The sequence below is a fragment of the Eschscholzia californica genome, unplaced genomic scaffold, assembly GCF_041429995.1.
Source record: "Eschscholzia californica isolate CP2 unplaced genomic scaffold, dmEscCali1.0.p SCAF_1, whole genome shotgun sequence".
In the NCBI taxonomy this organism is placed as follows: Eukaryota; Viridiplantae; Streptophyta; class Magnoliopsida; order Ranunculales; family Papaveraceae; genus Eschscholzia; species Eschscholzia californica.
This window is the reverse complement of record NW_028238198.1, coordinates 72,267,536-72,291,429: the sequence shown is the minus strand read 5'-3', so window position 1 is coordinate 72,291,429 and position 23,894 is coordinate 72,267,536. Positions and strand designations below refer to the sequence as shown.

The following is a 23,894-nucleotide window of genomic DNA, read 5'->3' as shown; positions in this document are numbered from 1 at the left end:
ATTAGAGAAATAGTCAACAACCTTATTATATAATATTATAATGGTAAAAATCAATAATGGGCTAGTTGATTAGTTAGAGAGAGAGAGAGAGAATAAAAATTACCTTAATGGCCTTGATGATTTAATACAAAACTCTAAATTGGTGGTGGAATTGTGTTAGGGTGGTTGTCTTGTTAAATTTGAACAATGATATTGAAATGCCAAAGTTATGACTTGTGGATTGTGGTGGGGTGGAGTCACTTGACTGTTGAAAACTTGGACGGTGGTGGGTTTGTTAATTTGGGGGTTGTGTTAATCTGGGAAGAAATTGAAAGATAGTGAAAAGAGCTTGGGGATGGGTAGCATAAGGATTAGGGTTTAAATTTTACAAAATGTGGGTTGGAGTTTGTTTTAAAATGTTGGCTTCAGTTGTGGGTCAAAATGTGGCCCATTACTTGTTTTAGAAATTTTTGGGGCCTCCCAAATTCTTTCTAATAGGTTGGGAGATCTTAGGGGGCTTTTAGAAAATTTCAATAAAATGCGAACCCTATTATTTGTGGCCCAAAGCAAGGGTTTGCCTGCTTTGGACCCAGAACCGGCCCTGAAGTTTAAGATATAAAAGCAAAAGAGGTGTAGAGAGCTATGTTTTTTCTTGTTTAAGATATAAAAGCAATGATTATTTGTTATCAACTTTGACAAATAATCATACTCCTCGTAAGTAAATTATGTTTTTATTGTTTAACTCGAGTAAATAAAATTCACCAACCTACGTTTTTTTTCTTTAGATTTATGATAAATACATTTGTTTTTATATTTCTAGGGCGCAATCCTAAGAAATATTTGATTTTGATTCCATTAACTATACTATTTGCACTTCGATTAACGTGTTGCAGTAGTTTACATTGGTGATTATATGTATTTCTTTTTTAGGTTTTTGATCGATAACAATGCAAAACTAACATAAATTCAGAAAGGGGGGATGCGTTTTAAATCCAAAATCACAGGGTCAATGGGTTTAGAGTCCAAAGATAATGTTAAATAGAAAATAAATCCACTAGGGTTAATTTACATGTCTAACCTCTTTTTTTTTTTCTATTACTACCTAACCAATCCCAAGTTAAAGTAAATTACCTAGATTAGAACATTCACATGTATTTTCAGTTTCATGAAAATAATTCCTCAATACGAAGTTTTCATCCCTATAAAAAGTTGTCTTGTCCTTTTAAATGAATGTTTCCATAATCTTTATACCCAAAGAAAATCTATCATACCTCTCTCTTCTTCAGTTCACCGAGAGAAAACCTAAAAATCATCCACGCTTTTTAGTCTTCACCTAGAGAAAACCTAAAAGAACATGAAGCTCATTGATTCAATTTCTTCTTTTACCATATTCTCGTTTTTTTCAACGACAGATTGTTGCACCGTGAATGATTTTGTTCTTCTTATTCTTAAAGTTAGCTAGGATATCAATCTTTATCTTTAAAAAAATCTTTCAGATCTTGTCCCACTATTTCTCTCTCTACAATCTTGTTTTCTTTAGAAAATTTACATGAAAAGTAAGTACATATCAGTTTACATTATGTTTTTTATGAAAATAAGATTGCAGTGATTGAGAATTCAACATCTTTTATTACGAAAAAAAGTGATAAAAAAATGTTACATTTAAAGATGTTGTTAGAATTAAATAAATGTTTTAAGAAGATTCAAAATTTAATCAACATACATATAATTTTCATAATAATTTTCAAGACAAAATAGTTTGTAGAGATATAAATGTTGTAAAAACATATAGAGGAAGGAAATCTCGTTTTTAGGACAAAAATATCCGATTTGGTATGTTGGGTTCGACAAGTCAACTATAAATTTTGGAAATAAATAATGAGAATAAATTTTGACCGTAAACTTTCTCTTTTAAAATTTATGGGAAGAATATATTTATTAACTCAACCACAATAAACCTTTGGTTTACTATAGGTTAAAATCTATTTATAAAAGGACAAATAATGGGAGAAAATAAATGGCTTGAAGCATGAGACCCTCCAAAAATTGAATTTTTAGACTTATTATTCATTTTCTGTTTATTTTGGTTTTATTTTATTGATTGATTTAAGAGTGGATATACAACTAATTACCCCCCTTATTTTTGGACCTTACACTCAAAATTCCATTCACAATTGATTAAGTCATTAGATTTGATTTACTACACCATTGCACAACCAATTGCACATAAAAAGATCACGACTACTGCACTAAGAAAATGAATTATATTTCAATACATTGTTGGACAATATATTACATTGCCAAAAAAGTAATTCGAACGTTTATTATTCTTAGCCTTCCTCTTCCACCTTTCATCGAATACGTCACTGAAATATGACGTGGTGGATGTGAATGTTGGATTCGATAACATGAGTTTTTCTTTTATGTAAATTCAACTAAAATGAAAATGTTGTAATGGTTCTATTATATAGGTATTAGATACGAGGTTTTGCATATTCGGTGGTGTTATAGGTGTAATAAATATACATACAACTTTCTGGCATGATAAAATTGACTACAAAGTGTCCAAAAGTTAAACCCACAAAGAATGGAGATGGTGGTGGTGTGAAGAAGATGGTGTGGTGGTTATGGTGGAAGGAGAGGAAAAAGAGAGATAATTTCTAGTGAAGCTTGCTGAATATTATCGTTCATTCATTTGTGTCAATCTTCATTTCGACGAAGAGAAATAAAACATAAGATATTGAAACAATAATTTGAAAGAAAGAATACAAAAAATCATATGTTAAAAGTTTTTTTTTTTTGTCGAAGGCATATGTTAAAAGTTAGACTATCAAAAATATACTTCTATTAACCATTTGGAAATGGTAAACAAATATTGGGGCAAATTGGAATAAATCCTCAAAATATTTGCTTCATCTTTTGGGGCACCGCAAAACTCTTACCCCTCGGCCAAACAAACAATTGTTCAAACCTAGACGAAGAGAAATATTCAGCTATTACACTGTCTTCTCCAATCAAAACCCTAAACGTCTCGTAGTGAAATTCGCGGAATTTTCAAAACAAGGATTTGAATACTGAAGTTCTTACGTTCAAGGTAAACCAATTGTCTATAAATAACTCTTGTTTACTTCGATCAAATTAATCAATCAGATCTAAACTACTTTCCGAGCTTCAGAAAAAAACCCACAATTGAAAACTTATTCAAATAGGTTTTCGATTTGAATGAATATCTGAATTCTGTAATGATTTTGCGATTGAGATTCCAATCATGGGTACTCTAGTTATTTCGTTCCTGCAAAATCTATGGCCTTTCTCTCGTAAACTAGATGATATAAAACTATCTGATCGATTGGTTAGTAAACTTTCTATTCCTGATCAAACCAAACGATTTGTTTTTGTTGTTCAAGACCCTCAATCTGAATCTACTATTTATATTCTAGCAACTCAGAATTTATCACTTCAATCTGCTATTGATGCCGAGCTACTGATTAAGGAAGTTCGACCTGATGCAGTTATCGCTCAGATCGGTTCTTCGGTACTTGATGATATTCAAGAAGAGGAACGGAGCAGTTCTAGGGGTAATGCTGAAGATCAGGTTAATATTTTGCCTATATCTTCTTTTGGGGTGATTAAAGATAGTTTTATCAATAAATTTGGTAAAGAGAAGTATGAGTATTTGGCTGGGAATGAGGTTTTAAAGGGGATTTTCGGGATAGGATTCCAAGGCCATTTCTTGGCTGCAAGAAATGCGGCTAGAGAAGTCGGTTCGTCCATTTTGTTGCTCAGTGACAACGAGCAATTTGATCGTAATCCGTCGTTATTCTTTAAGCTGATTACAGGTTTCATGAATAAAGAGAAGAATGAGAGTTTGGGTTTAGGTTCGAGTAGTTTGGTTCCAGCAAGAATGAGTTCTCTTCCTATGCCGAGCTTGAAACGGTTATGCTTAACAAATGATCACCATTTACATATGGTTAAATCCATTGTTTCTCAATCAGTCTTGAAACTTAATTCTGGTTCTGTTGCTTCTGATTCAGAGGCAGGGGTGGCAGTGTTGAAACCGGATTGTGATTATCATGCGCCATCTTATGCCCATGTCGTTTATCCATTACTTTCTGATTTACATGATATATTTTCGTCTATTCCGTCAATAGGGAAGGCTATGGCTCATGCACAAAATATGCTTTATAAGGTAGATAAAGGAGAAACTGTAGAAACCCAACTTCTGTCTGAAGTTCGTGCCTTTCGAGTTGCTTTAGAGGGGATGAGAGTTGGACTGAATAATGCTGGGCGATGCACTTCAAACAACAGGGATCATATCTCTTCAAAATCTGAGTTCTCAGAGCTTTCTACTGATGAGAAGTCTCATGCACTCTTTGCAAAAGCACTCCGCAACCAAACCAACAAGTTCAAATCCATAGTAGCAATAGTTGATGCTAGTAGCTTAGCTGGTCTGAGGAAACACTGGGACACCCCAGTACCTGAAGAGATAGAGGATTTAACCGAAAAGTTCTTCATAGCGAACGAAGATAATTTGGCAGCTGAAAGTGGGGACAAACAAGGTATGTTATCAGCGAACAAACAAGTAGTTGCAGTTGGTGCAGGAGCAACTGCAGTTTTGGGAGTTTCATCTCTCTCTAAACTTGGACCTGCATCAACATTTATGAAGTTGGCCGCATACAAAGTCCCTGCTTCACTTAAACTCACCTTAATCCAAAGTCAGAAGGCCGTGGGGATGGTCCTCGGCAAAACACTTGGCCCTGCAAAATTGTTTGTCCCCGGATTAGGAAGCTCTGGAGCGAAATCTACTTCCATCATGAAAGCTGCGGCTTCGGCAGAGAAAATTCGGGCTGTGGCTCATAGTGTAATAGCTTCTGCTGAGCGAACCAGCTTTTCGACAATGCGAACAGCCTTTTATGAAATAATGAGGAACAGACGAGTCCGGCCCGTTGGTTTCATGCCGTGGGCCACATTTGGGTGTAGTGTGGCGACGTGCGCAACCTTGGTAGCCTATGGAGATGGAATTGAGTACGCTGTGGAGTCTGCACCCTTTGCTACCAGGATCGCATCTTTAGGCCGTGGTATCCAGAGTTTGCGGCAGGCATCTCAGGTGGCTGCTGATAAACCAAATATGAAGGAAGCAATGGAGTCTCTGATGTACAGTTCAAAAAAGTAGTAGTGAAATAGAGCAACACATTGAAACTTAACTAATGTATACAGAATCATGATCATTGATGATTCTCTTCAATTATGAATACTTGGTTCAGTAATTCTTTTGTACATTCGATAATGAAAGACTGGTCTTGTCTTGATTGAAAAATTTATATATACGAAAACAGATTCATGGTTGAGTATCAACAAACAACGAACATATCAGATGAGAAATAGAAGAGTTTCCTATAATACCAACTCCATAAAAATATAAATCACGTCCTTTATCTTAACAAGTGGACTTAAAAGTAGTGCCTTCTCTTCGGCGAAACCTTGAGAAAGTTATTGTTCGTTTAAATTGAAGAGCAGGAAGAGAGATGACATATGTGTGCATCAACATTCTGAAAACATCCGGAGGTCCTGGAAATGATAGAGGTATATATGCACATAACCTATACGTTTTCATGCACATTATCCTGGTTAACTGATAGCTTATTTCACAAGCTTTTTAACAACTTATGTGTTTCCATCTTCAACAGCGGGAACTGTTTTGCTGGTCTCACACCATCAAAAGTTTCAATAGGTTTCATTTGTGAGCCCATCACCCAACTATTTTGAACAAGCTGGCGATATAAGGTTTCTCTCGAGAGGCATTTTTTGACTGACAGAACTTCCAGCTCCAATTCATGGGTAAGAATTGTTGTTTTGTATGTTCATGTTATTTTCTATGATCTATGGTTCATTTTTTTTTCATTTTGAATTATAGTGATCTGTTGAACCAAGTCTGATGATATTGTTATTTGTTTGTTCTTTTCATATTTTGTTAATTCTAGATAGATTTAGTTGAATCTTTATAAATTATGATGAGTTGTTTATCCAATGATTTGGCTGAATCATCTCATGGAACTTCTAACACTATACGGATAACTGATTCTCTAATCAATTCGGATAGTGTGTATTTTACTCATAATTCATAAAGCAATTTGAGCATTGAATTAGCACAACCAAATCGGTCTGCTTGAATAGGCATCAATTTACCACCCAGGGTTGATGTCATATAATAAGCCTTTTTTTCCTCCCGAGCGGAGCGATTTAGTGATACTAGCGGCGCCACCGTGATTTCACTTTCAAATTCGGTTACAGGTGACGGTTTTGTAGGGATTTGGCAGTTAATCCTGAAAAGACATCTCTTTTCGGTTAACTTTATCCCTATTTCTTAGATCTTTTGCTCTTTAGGAGCCTTAATCAACGAGATTTAGTCTCTCTTGTGATATTTTTATCTTTTGTTCTCTCTCCTTTCTGCTATGGACTCTCACGACATCAACTTCCTCCAACAATTTGCGGCTCTAACCACAGAGGAGATCCCTCCTATCACGGTGGAAGGAGAAGATCTCAATCCTGATAATGATGATTTCATGAAAAGAGGTGTGGTTTGGTTTCAGAGTTTGAAACAGGTAGACATAGGTTTGGCTATGCTAAGACTCTCGCGTGTCTTCCACGGACCGAACAAATTCACACTAACAGAAGTCAAACCAAATGTCTTTATGGTTCGTTTTGCCACAGCATCAGAATTGGACATCACGGTGGAGTCATCTCCATGGGTTATTCAAGAAGAATTGGTGATATTGCAACCATGTCAACCGGACTTGGCTCCTGAAGATCATTTGTTTGAAACGGTCTGGTTGTGGACTCAGTTTCATGGTCTCCCGAGTGGTCGGTTAAATGAGGCTACGGTGAATCGATTGGCTAGTTCGTTGGGCAATTTTATTCCTGCTTCTCTAGAGGATGCTTCACAATGGAGTATTTTCGGACGAATCAAAATTGAATATCATCTTCACAAACCTATGAGGGACAGAGTTTATCTGAAACTGGGGGCCAATAAAATTATATCAGTTGAACTTCGTGTCGAGAAATTGCCTCGATTTTGTTTCTATTGTGGACATATAGGACACACATTAAAATTCTGTCCTATTTTGATGTCTTTTAACGACATACTCAAGCAGAGTATCACTCCTCCTGTCCGTGCCCACATTCACAAACTAATGACACCTAAATTCAAGGACTCGTTCAAAGTCCCTTTGAATGCTAGAGGCCAGAATAGGGAATTAGGTTCCTTTGATTCAAATTTTAGTTCTAACCAATTGAAATTTAAAATTCCTAATTATGTGGAGACTAATGATTTGGATCCTAATATTACTGTTTTACAGAATACAGAACCCACAGATCCTCCTACTTCATCTCAGACAAAAAGAAGTAAAATTATTACTGCTTCGGGAATCACTAAATCGAATCCACTATTTTCATCTTCTTCCAGACTAATCAATGAAGCAAGTGGTTCGGGACAGCGAGAAGATAGTGAGTACGGGGATCATTCCATGTTGACGGACAGAAACTCTTCTTCTTCTTTGCGAATTAAAAGAAGTGCTCGGCTCATATCGACATCTCACTCAACTGAAGGGGTAACGGCGACCCAAACGCCGAAATCAACATGAGTATATTCGCGTGGAATTGTCGGGGATGTGGGAACGCCCCGACAAGAGAAACTCTCTACCAGTTCCTTTCCTCTACTAGACCAGATGTGGTCTTCTTGTCTGAAACTAGAATTCCTCTTTGTAATTTTTTTCAGTCGTTTGTTAAGTTTGGTCTTGTTAATAATTATATTGTCCCCTCTCAAGGTAGGAGTGGTGGTCTCCTTTTGCTGTGGTCGAATAATATTACCTTGAATATTAACTATGCCTCTAAAAATCTTATCCATTCAACTGTGAGTAGTAGTACCCATACGGATCCATGGGATCTATTTAGTATCTACGGACCTCCTCGGGTCCAAGATCGTCAATGCTTTTGGACGGATCTGTTACATAGGATTCGGTCCATTACCAGGCCTATCTGTTGCTTAGGTGACCTTAATGCCCTTGGCCAAGCGTCTGATAAGTGGGGCGGTTCTAACCATATACCTTTTCTGTCTAATTTTCAGAAATTTATTCAGGATGCTTCGTTAATGGATTTGGGATTCAATGGTCCAGCATTCACTTGGACCAACAACAAATCAATTCATCATCTCACGAGAGAACGTTTGGATAGGGTTCTTTGTACTACTTCCTGGTTACAAGAATACCCGGAGGCAGGGGTATTCCATCTCCCTAGATACAATAGTGATCACGCTCCTATCTTACTCAAATTTTTGGTTCGTGGTCCCGTGTTCAACAACATTCCCAAATATGAATTCAGTTGGTCTAAACATAATGATTATCAGGGCCAATTCACTCAACATTGGGATAACAGTACAGGAAGTTTTCATGACAGAGTTATTGCTGTGAAAGACAACCTACACATGTGGGGCAAGCAGACCTTTGGGATTCTTAGGAATAGATTAAAAATTTTGCGAAAGCGTCTTGAAAATATTCAAACCCTTCAACCTACAGAATCATTGATACTTGTGGAGAGCAATATTCAAGAACAGATAATCCACTTGGAAGAATTCCAACGGCTTAGGGCAGAACAACGCGCAAAGTCTAAATGGTCCCACAATGGGGACAGGAATACCAAAGCATTCCACGCAGCTATGACTCGTCGGAGACAGAAGAACAGGATCCATCGTCTACAACTTCAGTCGGGTCAGAACTCTATCAAGGAGGATGAAATTGCAAACGATTTGTCGTCTTTCTTCCAACAATTATTTACTTCAGAGACGGTTGCTTCTCCCCCATTGAACCTATTGGCTGACTACAACGTTCTTTCAACCGAAGCAATAGCGGACATCTCTCAAATCCCCACTTACGAGGAAATAAAGTCTGTGGTGATGGAAATGGGCCCCCTAAAGAGTCCAGGCCCGGACGGTCTCTCTTGTGTCTTTTATCAACACCATTGGGAATCGATTGGTCTCGATCTTACATCTTATATCCAAGAGGTGTTTGTCTCAGGTTCTTTTCACACTTCTCTTAACTCTACAATTCTAGTTTTAATTCCTAAGGGTAGGAACCCATCTTTGGCCTCGGACTTTAGGCCAATAGCTCTTTGCAATACTATTTATAAGTTTATTACAAAAATTTTGGCCAATAGACTTCGTCCCTATCTTGAAAATTGTATTGCTTGGACTCAAAATGCATTCGTGCCTAATCGCCAAATTTTGGATAACATTCTGATTACTCAAGAACTTCTACATTCTATGAGTAAGTCTAAGGCTAAGAATGGGGCGTTTGCTTTAAAAATGGACATGGCCAAGGCCTATGACCGTGTCGATTGGGGCTTTCTTGAAGCCATTTTGAGGTCTATAGGCCTAGAGGGCAGGATCTTAAATCTCATCATGCATTGTGTTTCGACCCCCTCATTCAAGGTCTTAGTTAATGGTAATTTGCATGGTGATTTCTCTTCGTCGAGAGGTTTGAGACAAGGGTGTCCATTGTCACCCTATCTCTTTATCCTCTCCTCTCAATCTCTCTCACTTCTTATTTCTTATTATGCTTCTCGAGGTTCTTATACAGGTTACAAAATCAACTCCGTCAGCCCTACTATCACTCATCTTCTTTTTGCTGACGACCTGATTCTCTTTGGATCTGCTACTTATTCTAACCTACAAAATATTATTACAATCATGGAAGAGTACTCTGCCTTTTCAGGTCAGAAAGTTAACTATGAAAAGTCTTCACTTTTCTTCAGCTCCGGTGTAGCAGAGTCCATCAAGAATGATTTTGTCCATACTTTAAATGCCCCTCTAATGTCGGATAAAGCAAAATACCTCGGTGCCCTGATTTTAAAACCTGGAAACAGAATTAACAGTCATCAGTGGCTAATTGACAAGTTCTCTACAGCCATGACAGGATGGAAAGACAAATTGATTACTCAAGCAGGGAAGACAGTCCTCATTAAATCAATACTAAGTTCATATTGTACATATCCTATGAGTTTTCAAAAAATGCCTAAACAGGTTATCAATTCTCTTGAACGCCAGGAACGTGATTTTTGGTGGGGTAAAGATCATGAGTCAAGAAGAATGCACTTTATAAAGTGGGAAATTCTTAAAAGTCCCAAACAACATGGTGGACTTGGTATTCGAAGTCTTGAACAGGTGAATGAGTCATTACTCGCAAAGGTGTTATGGAGGTTGATCAATAATCCAAATGAGGTATGGGTCCAACTACTTAAGGGTAAGTATTTTAAAAACTCAGATTTTTGGACTTGTCCTACTCCAAAGTCCTCATCCACCATTTGGAAATCAATTCAGTCCACTAAAGCCACTATCCAAGCCAACATCATTTGGTCAATTGGGAATGGAAACTCAATTCAAATTACCAATGACCCTTGGATTCCAGATATACCAGGTCACAAACCTAATTTGATACTCAACCTTCCTGATCATATCTCTAAAGTATCACATTTATTTAACAATGATTCTAGAACCTGGAATCAGAATCTCCTAAACCAACACTTTGACTTGAACACAGTGAATGCCATTATGAAGATAGAACTGAACCAATATGAGAACCCAAGTGATAAGCTCATCTGGAAACCATCTAAACATGGTCGATTTACCACCAAATCCTATTATAAGGTTATTAGTCCTCTTCCTGACCTAACAGCCACTATTGTAGCTTTTCCATGGAAGAAGCTATGGAACCAAAAATTAATCGAACCTAAGGTTACATTATTCATTTGGAAACTTCTACACAATGGTCTTGCTACTTTATCTAATATAGGGATAAGAAGAAATGATGTACCTCAGGAATGTCGCCTATGTGATGGTCTTCAAATCGAGACTATTGAACACTTATTCGGCTACTGTCCAAAACTTCTACAACTCCTTCAACATACAAGAGTCCCTTTCCTGCAAAATATGGGAGTAGATCCAATCACTAACCTGAATAAACTATTAACTGATAAGGTTTACACACAAAAAGATTGGTGGATGTATACATATCTTTTGTGGGGATGGTGGAATGCTAGGAATCAGTTTATCTTTAATGGTAAACCTATTGATGTAGACCGGATCTGGTGGAATCTTCAAAATAATCTCAGGTTTGTCTTCCCTCTTCCTTCTACTATCTCTACTAACTCTGATTTGCAGCCTCCTCTCTGGTTTCCTCCACCTAGTGGAGTCATCAAGATCAATGTCGACGGGTCTTACCAGGATTCGAGAGAAGCGGCAGCAGCTATAGCAAGAAACCACGAAGGTTTCACCATTGATTCATTAGCAGCAGAGTATCATCCTATTTCGCCCCTCCATAGTGAACTGATGGGTATTAATCTAGGGTTGGACTTAGGAGAGAAGCTGTGTCTAGAAAGCTTTATACTTGAAACCGATTCTAGGGTTTCTATTAATCTGGTGATGGACGGTCCGGATGACATCCCTTGGCGGCTACAAAACACAATCCTAAACGTCCGTGGAAGGCTTAGATTGAAACACGTGGAGCTCGTCCACTGTCCTCGTCAATGCAATTGGGAAGCGCATAACCTTGCTCACGACAACTCAAACCTATGAAGTTGGATTTTGAAGTTGCCCCTTGAAGTTAATTTCAATTACTATTTGGTCCACATTTTTCTGTTTATTATTTTCGGACTAAAATTGTAATCATACTTTGGTTTGTAATGAATATTCTCAAAAAAAAAAAAAAATAAGCCACACCGTTACTTTTTGGATGATCAGTTAACAAAGTGAAATTTTCTTTTGATTTACTTATTTGGAATAGGAAAATAGTAGACTTCCCGGCCACTCTCCCGGGTGAATCCCCCGCCGGGTGAGGTGGCCGGGATGTCTATCACGGCTGTTTGGAATTAATTACATGGTAATGAATTAGAAAAGTTGGTTTCATGGTTTTGAATCTAACATTAAATGATTAAAAACATGAAAATTGAAACAATATCTGTATGGTTGTAAATTATTTGTATATACTATATAGAATGAAACTTTATATTTGTACAAGATTTTTCACCTGATTTTGTTTAGACTAGTAGTTTTTATCATAATATTGTTTGTATTAATAATCATTAACTGTTCTTCAACGATAACGGAAATTTCAAGTTTAGTGAGGATAGAGTCTGTAAAAAGTTACCCGTAGAATACCAATCAAACTGAGAAACTAACAAGGAAACCTTCGTTTATAACCCTTGGCCTTGGCCGGAGTGATTACCAAGTTGTTTTTAGCCTCTAGGTTATGTGTTTGAAACACGAACCAACTTGTGTAAATGATCATAATCATCCATTTCTTACTTAAGTAATTATGTTAATTTGATTTGTTACTCACAATTTCTATAAAAAAATCCAGAATGACATATGGATTTTGTTATGCAGAATTACATGTATTGTTCAAAAAAATTCCAAGGAGCCGGGATGTGCATCATCTAAGGGCAACTCAATTTGGGTTTATGCGCCTACAAATTTTCTAGGAGATGTTAAGTCCTTGTTCTCTGGTGATGCCGTGCTTGATTCTTCTTTGCAAAGGCCAGTCTATTTTTGCAACGGTTTCAAGGCTTTAGGGCATAAAGAAAAGTCTCCCCGAGAAGTCTTAAAATTGTTTTTTTAGTTTTTGTCTCCTAATCTTCATCTCATTATCTCCCTCTCTCTTGCTCATCTTCTCGGATTCTCTCTCTATCTCTCTCAATTGATTCTCGCTTTCTCACAGTTGCTCGTTATCTCACTCTCTCTCACTCTCTCGGTATCTCCCTCGTTCTCTTTCTCACGGTATAATTATTTCACTCTCTAGTTCTCTCTCATTGAAGGAAATGGCACCGATAGAGTAACAAGTTTTCTCTCTTTCTCTTTTTTCTGTGATTTTTGTCATGTCTAATAGTTAAATTTAGTTTTCTCCAACATTTTACCTCTACTTTTTTTACTCTAAAGATTAGAGTAACAATTTTTAGAAGTCATGGTGTTTTTTCACATTATTTGTTAACATGCAAAGATCACAACACTGAGAGATAATTTATCAAGTGAACACACACACACACATATATATATATATATATATATATATATATATATATATACAAGTTGTCACGAAAAAATCATTGTGCAACTAATTGCAATTCATATTTTTTTTCATAAATCATAGAGTAAGCATGCTTGGAGAGAGAATTGAAACCGAGTCTTGTCACATTGTTCTCGAATCGCTGCAATCAACTAAAATTCATCATCTCGCCATCGACAGTGCTCCTTGGGTGCTACATGATGAATTTGTGTTGATACAAAGATGTTGTAATCATCTAGCCCCCAAAGATCATATTTTCGATACAACATGGTTCTGGACACAATTCCCCGGGATCCCACTCGGACATCTTAACAGTACTACTGTCAATAGGTTGGCAGGATCGCTCGGAACTAATGACCCAGTAACGAAAGAGGAAGCAAGCAAATGGAGCGTATTTGGAAGAATTGAAATTGAATACACTTTGGCTAAATCGTTGCCCCACAGAGTGAATCTCAGATTATCTAATACTAAATTGATAACGGTTGAAGTACGAATGGAAAAGCTTCCGTGATTTTGCAATTCGTGTGGTTTAATCCGTCACTCAATTAAATTTTGTCCCATCATTTTAGCTTTTGGATATCTTTTTAAACTCAATATTACTGACGCGCAAAAGGGTTTGGTATTTAAGGCCATGGAACCCAAGTATAAAGACACGTTTAAAGTCCCTTTTTCACTAAGAGGCCAATCCAGAGAAATATGGTCATTTACTGCAGATAATCAGACTATGTTGGGTCGAAACTACCCGACCGAAAATATCTATTTAAATCCAGAATTTGTGCCTTTGAATAACTCTACAGCGACTAACTTCGGTGAAATGCTTTCTACTTTATCTCCGGCTAAAAGATCCAAGATCTCCACCCCTTTTAGATCGGCAAATCAGGTTTCGGCCTATAATGCAACCCAGGAAGGAATGGATGATAGAATTCATAATCAATCGCAGGTAGCGAACACTATATTGATGACCTCGGCAAGTAATGATGATCACTCCATAAAACACTACAAACGATCCAACCGCCAGGACCATCATCTTATTTTCCTGATAGGGCAACGCCAACCCAAATGTCGATGGAATTATGAATCTCTTCGCCTGGCATAGTCGGGGATTAGGGAACACCCCGACAAAGGAAACATTATCTCAGTTCCTTTCCTCTATTAAACCTGCTTTAGTTTTTCTTTCCGAAACTCGGTTAACCTCTTTACTTAATTTTAATTTTTTTCAATAAGTTTGGTCTCAATAATTCCCATATTGTTCCGTCTCAAGGACGAAGTGAGGGTTTGTTTTTGTGTTGGTCTGATAATATTAATTTGCATGTTCAATATGTTCAATATAGTTCTGCTAATCTTATTCATACTACTATTTCCTCTAGCCCCAACAATTGTGACCTATTGTGTATTTATGGACCCACAAGACTTCAGGACGGGCACCTTTCTAGAATAATATGTTAAAGTTCAAATGCATTAAGTTCTGTTCATTAATAACTCTGGTTTGCTGTATTGGGGATCTAAATGCATTAAGTTATGTTCATGATAAATAGGGTGGAACTAATCACATTCCTTTCCAATCACAGTTCAAATGTTTCATTCGAGACGCTGGTTTACTTGATATCGATTTCAACGACCCTACATACACCTGGACGAATTGTAAAGCACATCATCATCTAACTAAAGAACGGTTGGATCGAGTTTTATGTTCCACTTCTTGGTTGTCGAAATTTTCGGAGGCGGGTTTATTCCAACTTCCAAGATACAACAGCTATCATGCGCCAATACTATTGAAACTACGTGTTCAAGGGCCTACCTTAACATCTACTAAGAAATTCGAAGTTTTCTGGAAAAAAACATTGGCATTATTCAGACTATTTCGAATTCACTTGGAACAGTGTCGATAGTCCAGCGACAAAATTCAGACGGTGAAAGACTCGGTATTCGTTTGGAGTAAAACTACATTTTTGGTGTTAAAAAACAGAGTAATATTTTTGCGCAAAAGATTATTGAATTTAGAGGCTCTGGAGTCAACGAATGTCCTCCTACATATTGAGAGTGACATTCAGGAAGATATAATACACTTGGAGGAAATCCAACCTTCGCAGGCGGAACAACGAGCGAAATCTAATTGGGCTCACAACGGTTATAGAAACACTAGGGATTTTCATTCGGCAATGACTCAAAGACGACAGAAGAACAAGATTCAACATCTAACGACTACTGCGGGAGAACACACTACATATCAGAATACTATTGCTAATGATTTCATTCAATTTTTTCAGAATTTCTTTACGGCTGAAAATGGTTACTTACCTCCAGCCGGAATTATGAATGCATTTCAGGTGCTTTCGGAAGAAGCTTTACGCGACATCTCGGGGATTCTAACATTTGAAGAAATTAAAGACGTTGTTATGAAGATGGGCTCAATGAAGCCCAGGACTGGATGGTCTTCCATGTTATTTTTTCCAACATAACTGGGACATTGTTGGGCACCCACTAGCAGAATTTGTTCAAGATATTTTTCGAACAGATTGCATACCTCTGTCTCTGAATTTTACAACTTTAGCTTTAATGCCTAAATGTCGGAATTCGAGTTTCGCATCAGACTATCATCTGATTTCTCTATGCAATACTATATACAAATTCATCACGAAAATTTTAGCAAATTGTATCCGTTCGTATTTAGAAAATTGCATTATGTGGACCCAAAACACAGTTGTCTCGGAAAGACAGATCATTGGTAATATTGTTATCACCCAGGAGTTACTTCACTCAATGAAATCATCTTGATCGAAAAAAAAGAGCATTTTGCCTAAAAATGGATATGGCAAAGGCCTATAAAGAGGACTAACCCTCAATCTACTCATGTCATACATAACTACTCCTACTTTCAAAATTAATATTAATGGTCAGCTTAAGGGTGATTTTCAGGCCACTAGAGGCCTGAGGCAAGGGTGTCCATTGTCACCCTACTTTTTCATCCTATCCTCCCAAGTCCTCTCGCTCTTTATATCTCTTTATGAATTTCAGTACAGATTTACAGGTTACAAAATTAACGTCGTCAGTCCTAGTATAACACATTTACTATTTGCTGACAATCTCATTCTATTTGGTAATATGACTGACCAAAATCTGACCACAATTAAGGAAATAATGACTGTCTACTCTGAATTTTCAGGACAATCTGTCAATTATTCAAAATCTTCTTTATTTTTCAGCTCTGGTGTTCCTTTGCCAACGCAAGATCTCTTCACATCGGATTTACAGGCTCCAAAAATGACGGATGAGGCAAAATACCTAGGGTCAATGTTACTCAAACTAGGCAAAAAAATCAAAAGTTACAAATGGTTATTAGATAAATATCAATCGACACTATCAGGATGGGTACAAAAACTAACAACACAAGCAGGGAAAACGGTATTGATCAAATCAGTATTAAACTCCTACTGTACATATCCTTCAGCTTCCAGTTAAACCCACAAGGCATCATTCAACAATTAGAACAACATCAAAGGAATTTTTGGTGGGATCGCACTAATGATCAGAAGAAAATGCATTTTATTAAATGGGACATTATATGTATTCCTAAGTATTCAGATGGTTTGGGTATTCGATCTCTCAAGGAAGTTAATGAGGCCTTAATTGGTAAAATGACTTGCCGTCTTCTAACAAACCTTAATGCTATGTGGGTTAAATTACTTAAGGAAAAATATATCAAGTCTGATGATTTTTTGTCTACTCCAAAGCCAAATTCTTCTTCTCCCCTATGGCAGACAATACTACACACCCGAGAAACAATGAGAACTAATTCTATATGGTGGTGGGTGATGGTTCTTAGATCAAAATAAACTTTGACCAATGGATTCCTAACACAGATAACCATAAACCAATCCTGATCAATTCATTACCAGCTAATATATTCTAGGTCTCGAATTTAATGCTCCCTCATCCCAAAAGATGGAATCAAAAGCTACTAAGGCTTTATTTTCACCAAACTACAGTCGAAGTTATTCTGAGCATTCACATCACTATGGAATTCGATAAGGACTTAGTAATATGGCAACCTACTGTGAATGGTAAGTTTACCCCTAAATCATATTACAAACAACTCCCAAATCTTACAGAAACGACCAATAGCTTTCCATGGAAATTATTTTGGAAGCAATCATCCATGAATCAAAATTTACAAATATTCATGTGGAAATTGGTTCACAATGGTTTGGCCACCAAAAGTAATATAACTTGGGACACGATATGCGAGGACATGTATTTATCTCTTTCGAATTGGCATTGGAAATTGACAACAAAAATAGGCAAAGAAGAGACATGTTCTATTAAATCTCCGACTAAAATAGAAAGCTTCATTAATTACACTCAATACAACAACCGTAACAACTCATTTCTTAATATTTTCTCATAAGAAATTTAAAGTTTAAAATGCAACTTCAGTAATAATTATAAATTTAATTTAAGTAAAAAAAAGTCAATATCCATTAATGTCTTCTTATTGCGGATGACAATGAACCTTCTGGACACCATCATGTGTATCTTCATCCTCTTCATATGCCTATGGAGCTTGAGCTTGGTTCCTCTTCATTTCTTCATGAGCACTGTGATCATTCTGTGAAGACCTAAACACTATATCCCCTATAGACACCTTTAATGAATGCATAACATTTTCTCTCCTCAACTGCTGACTTATTCCTTTGTTGCTGCCACTGCCTAATATGCAACCAAAGAATTGTTGGTAATGTATGTTAGTAATTAACGCTTACCTTCATTCCAAGAAAATCAAAGAGATCGGAGAACTCAAGTCCCTTGCCACCAAAAGAATTTCCACCACCAAAGAATGATGTGAAAGGTGAAAGGGGTCACGACCACCACGTCCAACCATTCCTTCCTTAAGCCCGTGCTAATTTCTTGAACTGCAATCATAAGCTTAATTATCTCTGTAAATGACTTAAAGTACCCGAATAAAGTTCATTAGTGTAAAAAGTGACAAAGTAAAGGTTCAACATCATTCAACATAGGTAAGCCTATAAACCCTCATGTATAGATGTTATTATTGCAGGAATCCCAAATCAAGCAATCTAACATCAAGATGCCCCCAATAAGAACACAAAATTGAAATTGACCCATGGAATACGGTCATTAAGAAATGAAAAGTAATTACCATCTAATCAATTAAAACAAATAACCCAAACAGTAAAGAAGATGAAATATTGTTCAAATCGAGCAACATTAAGTACAAACACCTACTGAACCTTTACTTTGTCACTTTTTACACTAATATATAAAAGTTCACCCACAAAATATAAAACCCAACGAAAACAAAAAATGCTGAAAAAAAATCAAAATTAAGATAACATATCCTCAAATCAAAAGTAATAGTTATTACTTACCATGAGATGATAAAAAACAAAGAAAGGTACCACGGAGACGGAAAGGAGAAACACCCGTTCCATTGATTCAACTATTTCAAACACAACCGATAAAATATATAGTCAGTTTAATTGGGTCTAAGTTTACAGTGTTGAATAAGCTAATCAAAGCCAAACTTGGTTGCAAGAGAGCTAGAGAGAGACTGAAGCTCACCCAGTTGCAAAGAACAAAAACTTAAAAGTTCAGCCACAAACCTACTTTAGAAGAAACAATAAGTACTAAAGATAAATCCTCTAAAAGGTCGGGATGCCGACACCAAATGAACCTGATAAACTTGACTTTCATTCAACACCGATTTATAAAATCTTTAAACGCACAAAAAAAAATCTATAAGATAATACTTATTACTTACCATGAGATGATAAAATCTTTCAACGGATCAGAACATTAACGACCTATTGGGGTTAGTCAGTTCATGATGTAAAAGTTATGTTGCAAAAGTATAGATAACTAATCAATAAAATTGTTACCGTATTAGTGTAAATCTATAAGATAGGCAAAATATGTATTGCTCTAAAGTAGAAGAATCAGATTGAAACTATATCAAAACCCTAAATCACCACTAAGAACAAAAGACAAAAGTTAAAAATAATAATACCTTCCGACTGGTTTCGAGAAGTGAAAGGCGTCGTTAAAACAGCTCGTCACCAAGCTGAGGATTCGATTTAATTGTTAAGGGAGAAACCTCCAGAAGTTGTATCAATTGCGGATCTAAGGATGATATATCCCAACGAACCAAATTAAACAATGAACCGAATTAAACAATACCAAACTCTAGAATCCTAGATCTCAACTACAATTTTTCTTCAAGCACGAAACTTAAATTGATCATACCTTCCGGCTAGTTTAGGTGTGCGTGAGAAATTGAGAGAGACTGTGTATGGGAAATAAAGAGAGAGGGATACCTGCGATGAGATGAGAGAGCACGGAGGAGATTTAACCGATGAAATTTTAAAGCAACCATACTGGAAAAAACTCATAGATGTAATACTAATATTCATCAAAACCTGCACTTTTTTATTTATTTTGGATTTACTTTTCTCTTATTAAAACACATAGTAATTCCTAGTTAAAAGAACTTTCCCTTGAATATATTTGAATCTACTTGGTTTTTGGGTGGTAAGAATGAAACACCCAAAATTGGGTCTACCGGTCAGGAGCTTGGATATAGATAAGACCGGGAAGCCAATTCAACTCTCTATTTTTCACTTCAAATACAACATACAATTCTGCAACTTATTAAATTCGAAACTGCATCAATTAATTTTCGATAAAGAGCTTACCTCGAGTAAGAAATAGGCCAGAGGATGGAGTATAATACTGCACAAAATTTAAATAGATAAATGGAAATAAGTAAGCAAAGATAATACACTGAAATGAAATGCAAGTTGAATATAAACACCATATTGTCTATGAGACAAACCATCAAGCATGTTGAGTGCATAAAATAAATTCTCATTTCTTCACAGTAGTATATTAATCAATTTCAGTCCTCATTTTTCCAAATTGGGATAAAATCTCAAATCTCCTCTCTCTAATCACCATCAAACTAAATATAAAATATCACCATCAAACTAAATCACCCACCAAACTAATTAGGTAAAACTTTGAAAACTTGGGGGTTTAGGATTTTATTTTGGAGGTTAGGGATTTCAATTTTTTAGACAAATTGAGCTAGTAGAGAGAACCTATGTTGATTTTAAACTTTGTATGTACTGTTTGTTGAAAACCAATAACAATAATCATAGAGAAGAAGGAAGAGGAGAAACATTGTGGAGGCTATGATTCTCATTCTTATTAAACTAGGGTTACAACTTAACAAATATATACTAATGATAAAAGACCAAAAGGCCCTTAAAGGGCAAATTACTAAACAACCCCTAACTATTACATATATTATTCTAACACCCTCCCTCAAACTCACGATGCGATTTTGAAAAGTATCGAGAGTTTGCTAACTAAGCAACGAAAGCGTGGAACCGAGTGTGACTTGGTGAACAAGTCACTGCTAAACCAAATACTGCTAAACCAAAATCCGATATCCGATACTGCCAACCAAAGTCCAATATTGCCCACCAAAATCCAATATCCGATACTGCCAATCAAAATCCAAAAACTCGATGTTGCCAACCAAAATCCAATATCCAATACTGCAAACCAAAATCCAATACTGCAAAACTGCTAAACCAAAATCCGATACTACGAACCAAAATTCATTACTGCAAATTACTGCCAAACTGCAAACGGAGAAGATGCAATCGTTGGACAGAAGAAGATGCAAATGCAATATTGTCCAAAGGAGGAAGAAGATTCAAATGCAATATTGCCCAAATAGGAGAAGAAGATTCAAATGCAATATTGCCAACATTCAAATGCAATATTGCCAAAGGAGGAGGAGAAGATTCAATTGCAATATTGCCCAAAGAGGATAAGAAGATGCAAATGCAATATTGCCCAAAGGAAGAAGATGCAAATGCAATATTGCCCAAAGGAAGAGGAAGAAGATGCAAATGCAATATTGTCAAACATTCAAATGCAATATTGCCGACAATCCAAATGCAATACTGCCAACATTCAAATGCAGTATTGCCCAAAATTAAAATGCCATACTACTTAGATCGAAAATGCAAATGTTGCTGCCCAATATTCAAATAAAAAATCACAAACGCCAACAAATTCAATAACAAATCCAAAACCACTTTCAAATATTTCAATACCACCACCTCCTCCAAATTCCAAAACCACCTTATTGAAAAACCACTCAAATCATATCCCAACCAAAACTACCATTCAATACTACCATTCAATTCAAAATTGCCATTTAATTCAAACTTGTCATTCAATACCATTCCACCTTCTTTTATATTCAAAAATCTCGTCAAGAATAACGAAACTAACCAAACTAAACCACTGTTTTTAACCCCCAAAAATCAAAACAAAACCAAACAGACTAGCTAAAGAAATACGAAGAAGTGCAAAGTAACAATACCAGATCTGCAACGAGAAAATAATTTCCTTCAGCAGCCAACAGTCTCTCGAAGAAAATAATTTTCTTACGGAAGTCAAATGGTCCCTTGAAGAAAATAAATTTCTCACCTACCAAAAACTCCAACCAAAGAAGTCCTTTAAATAACCAGTCAAAACCCATCTTCTCACCAAACCAACCCTTGTTTCTTTTCCCAGCCAAATACTGCCTCATCTTAAAACCAAATTCAAATACCACTTTCTTTTAAAACCAACAACAAATCCCTACAAAACCACCACTCTTGATTCCCTCTAAAATCTTCCCTCTAAAAATCGTATATCCCAAACTACCAAGCCAAAACAGCCATTGAAGATCTTTTCCGAGCAAAAACTACCAACCAATTTGATTAAACCAACAGTCTCCAAACCTCCAAAATAAACAGTAAAACCACCAAGAAAAACAAACTAAAAACCACTCCATAAACCAGCCTACCAAAAACCAAAGAAAACAACCCTTCCGATCCAAACCACAAATCCGTCAAAACCGCCTTAATCAATTAAATCTGCCTGAATCAACTAACTCCGCTTGAATCCAACCAAAACAAAACAATACCACTCTTTTTCTCCAAAAAAAATAACCCCCTAAATCTTCCACCTACTTTTGAATCCAAGTTTCTAATAACCTAGCTACCAGTTTTCATCATCCAGAAAACCCGCCTATTAAAACCCTCCAAATCTTCTTTAAAAAAAAACCACCAATCCAAACAAAAACGACCCACTAAAGTATTGAAAATCTCCCAAAACCACCACTAAATAAAGCTCCAAACCACCTTTTCCCTAGTACTCAAGATCTAAGGCTCTGATACCATGTTGAAAACCAATAACAATAATCACAGAGAAGAAGGAAGAGGAGAAACATTGTGGAGGCTATGATTCTCATTCATTTAAATTAGGTTTACAACTTAACAAAGTATATACTAATCATAAAAGACCAAAAGGCCCTTAAAGGGCAAATTACTAAATAACCCCTAACTATTACATATATTATTCTAACACTGTTGTTCTTTGGAACAATTCAAACAGAAATTCTTGTGTTGATTTGAACCTATTTATTTAACCTAGATTTGGGGGTGTTAGATGAATAACAGAAATTCCAGTATTTTGTTCTTCACAAACACTCTGTGTGTGTGAGCGAGATAGACGGAGAGAGAGAGAGAGAGAGAATACCTGCGGTGAGATGAAAGAGCCTGAGACGAAGTTGAAAGGAGATGAAAGAGAAACAGGTTTGCATAAAAAAATGGAAGATAGAGGATGACTTCAAAGAGAGAGAGGGCGTGAGAAAGAAGCTTGGGCGGGAAGATGAGGGCTGTTTGTGAAGGGTATCTTTGAAAGATGCTCTATGCTATCATCTCTATGGTTGGATGAAATGTCATTAGATCTAGGCTGTCTAATTTTGAAATATTTTGAAAAACAAAACCTCAACCACTTGATATAACTTGTATAGATAAATCTCAACCATTGAGAGGAGGGAAAAAGATACCCTCCTCCCTTATTATGTAGATATAGATATAGATGTGTGAAAATCTTTATCCAAAAACCATACAATATTATTTTAGTCCCAAACTCATCAAATTATGGCAACTTCTTTCACCACATAGATCATTATTGAAACAACTACCAAATTTCGTAACTCCACTTAGAATTACTTATGGATTTATCAAGAGAAAGGTTTGATGTGTGGGAGGTCCCAAAGATCAAAGCATAAAAACAAACTTCAAGAGAAAGGTTTGATGTGTGGGAGGTCCCTAAGATCAAAGCATAAAAACAAACGTTAGTATATACAAATATTCATGTGGAAATTCACGTTCATATTTTTGGAGAAATGTCCCAAGTTTAAAGCTCTCATCGGGTTATCTAGGAATCATGATTTACAGCAGTTATCAATAGACCCATCGAAAATCTTTCTAAAATACTTAAAGAAGGAGCTAACCTCAACTACAACATGGCTTGTTTACACGTACCTTCTCTGGAAGTGGTGGAAATAAAAAAAAAAAAAAAAAACTCCTTCATCTTCAACAACTCCCCCATCGATATTCATCGTTGTTGGATCAATACCACGGTAACCCTAAAAACACTACCTGCTTTCTCTACTAACATACCATCGTCTCCTTCTCTTGTGTTTCAGGTTCTAGATTGGAATCCGTCACCACCGAATAAGCTTAAGATAAACGTGGATGGTTCTTTTAGAGAAAACGGGGAATCGACGGCGACGGTCGTAAGAAATTCTAATGGAGATGTCACCTTCTCAACCACAACAACCTTTCACACCTCAATCTCCTCTCCACAGTGATATTCGTGGTTTGGGTTTCTAATAGAGACTGATTATGGGAGTACTTACAAGATGAAACATCCGAC

At 36.4% G+C, this 23,894-nt stretch overlaps 2 protein-coding genes and 1 long non-coding RNA gene across 3 annotated transcripts; 2 read left to right on the top strand and 1 right to left on the bottom strand.

Moving 5' to 3' along the window:
• Positions 1-2,885: 2,885 nt before the first annotated feature.
• LOC147568906 (uncharacterized) lies at positions 2,886-5,338 on the top strand. The gene has a single exon (XM_086655337.1). The coding sequence runs from the start codon at positions 3,248-3,250 to the stop codon at positions 5,150-5,152; it is 1,905 nt and encodes a 634-aa protein (XP_086511463.1). The 5' UTR covers positions 2,886-3,247; the 3' UTR covers positions 5,153-5,338.
• A 1,093-nt stretch (positions 5,339-6,431) lies between these two features.
• Positions 6,432-9,089, top strand: LOC147568905 (uncharacterized). The gene is made up of 4 exons (XM_086661254.1): positions 6,432-7,586; positions 7,754-7,888; positions 8,114-8,923; positions 9,084-9,089. The coding sequence occupies exons 1-4, from the start codon at positions 6,432-6,434 to the stop codon at positions 9,087-9,089; spliced, it is 2,106 nt and encodes a 701-aa protein (XP_086517380.1).
• Positions 9,090-17,848: 8,759 nt separating this feature from the next.
• LOC147568904 (uncharacterized) lies at positions 17,849-22,835 on the bottom strand. Its single transcript, XR_015231139.1, has 6 exons — positions 22,707-22,835; positions 19,799-19,835; positions 19,350-19,420; positions 19,114-19,226; positions 18,476-18,546; positions 17,849-17,998 (listed from the first exon to the last, which is right to left on the bottom strand). It is a non-coding gene; the product is annotated as an uncharacterized LOC147568904 (long non-coding RNA).
• Between the last annotated feature and the right edge of the window lie 1,059 nt (positions 22,836-23,894).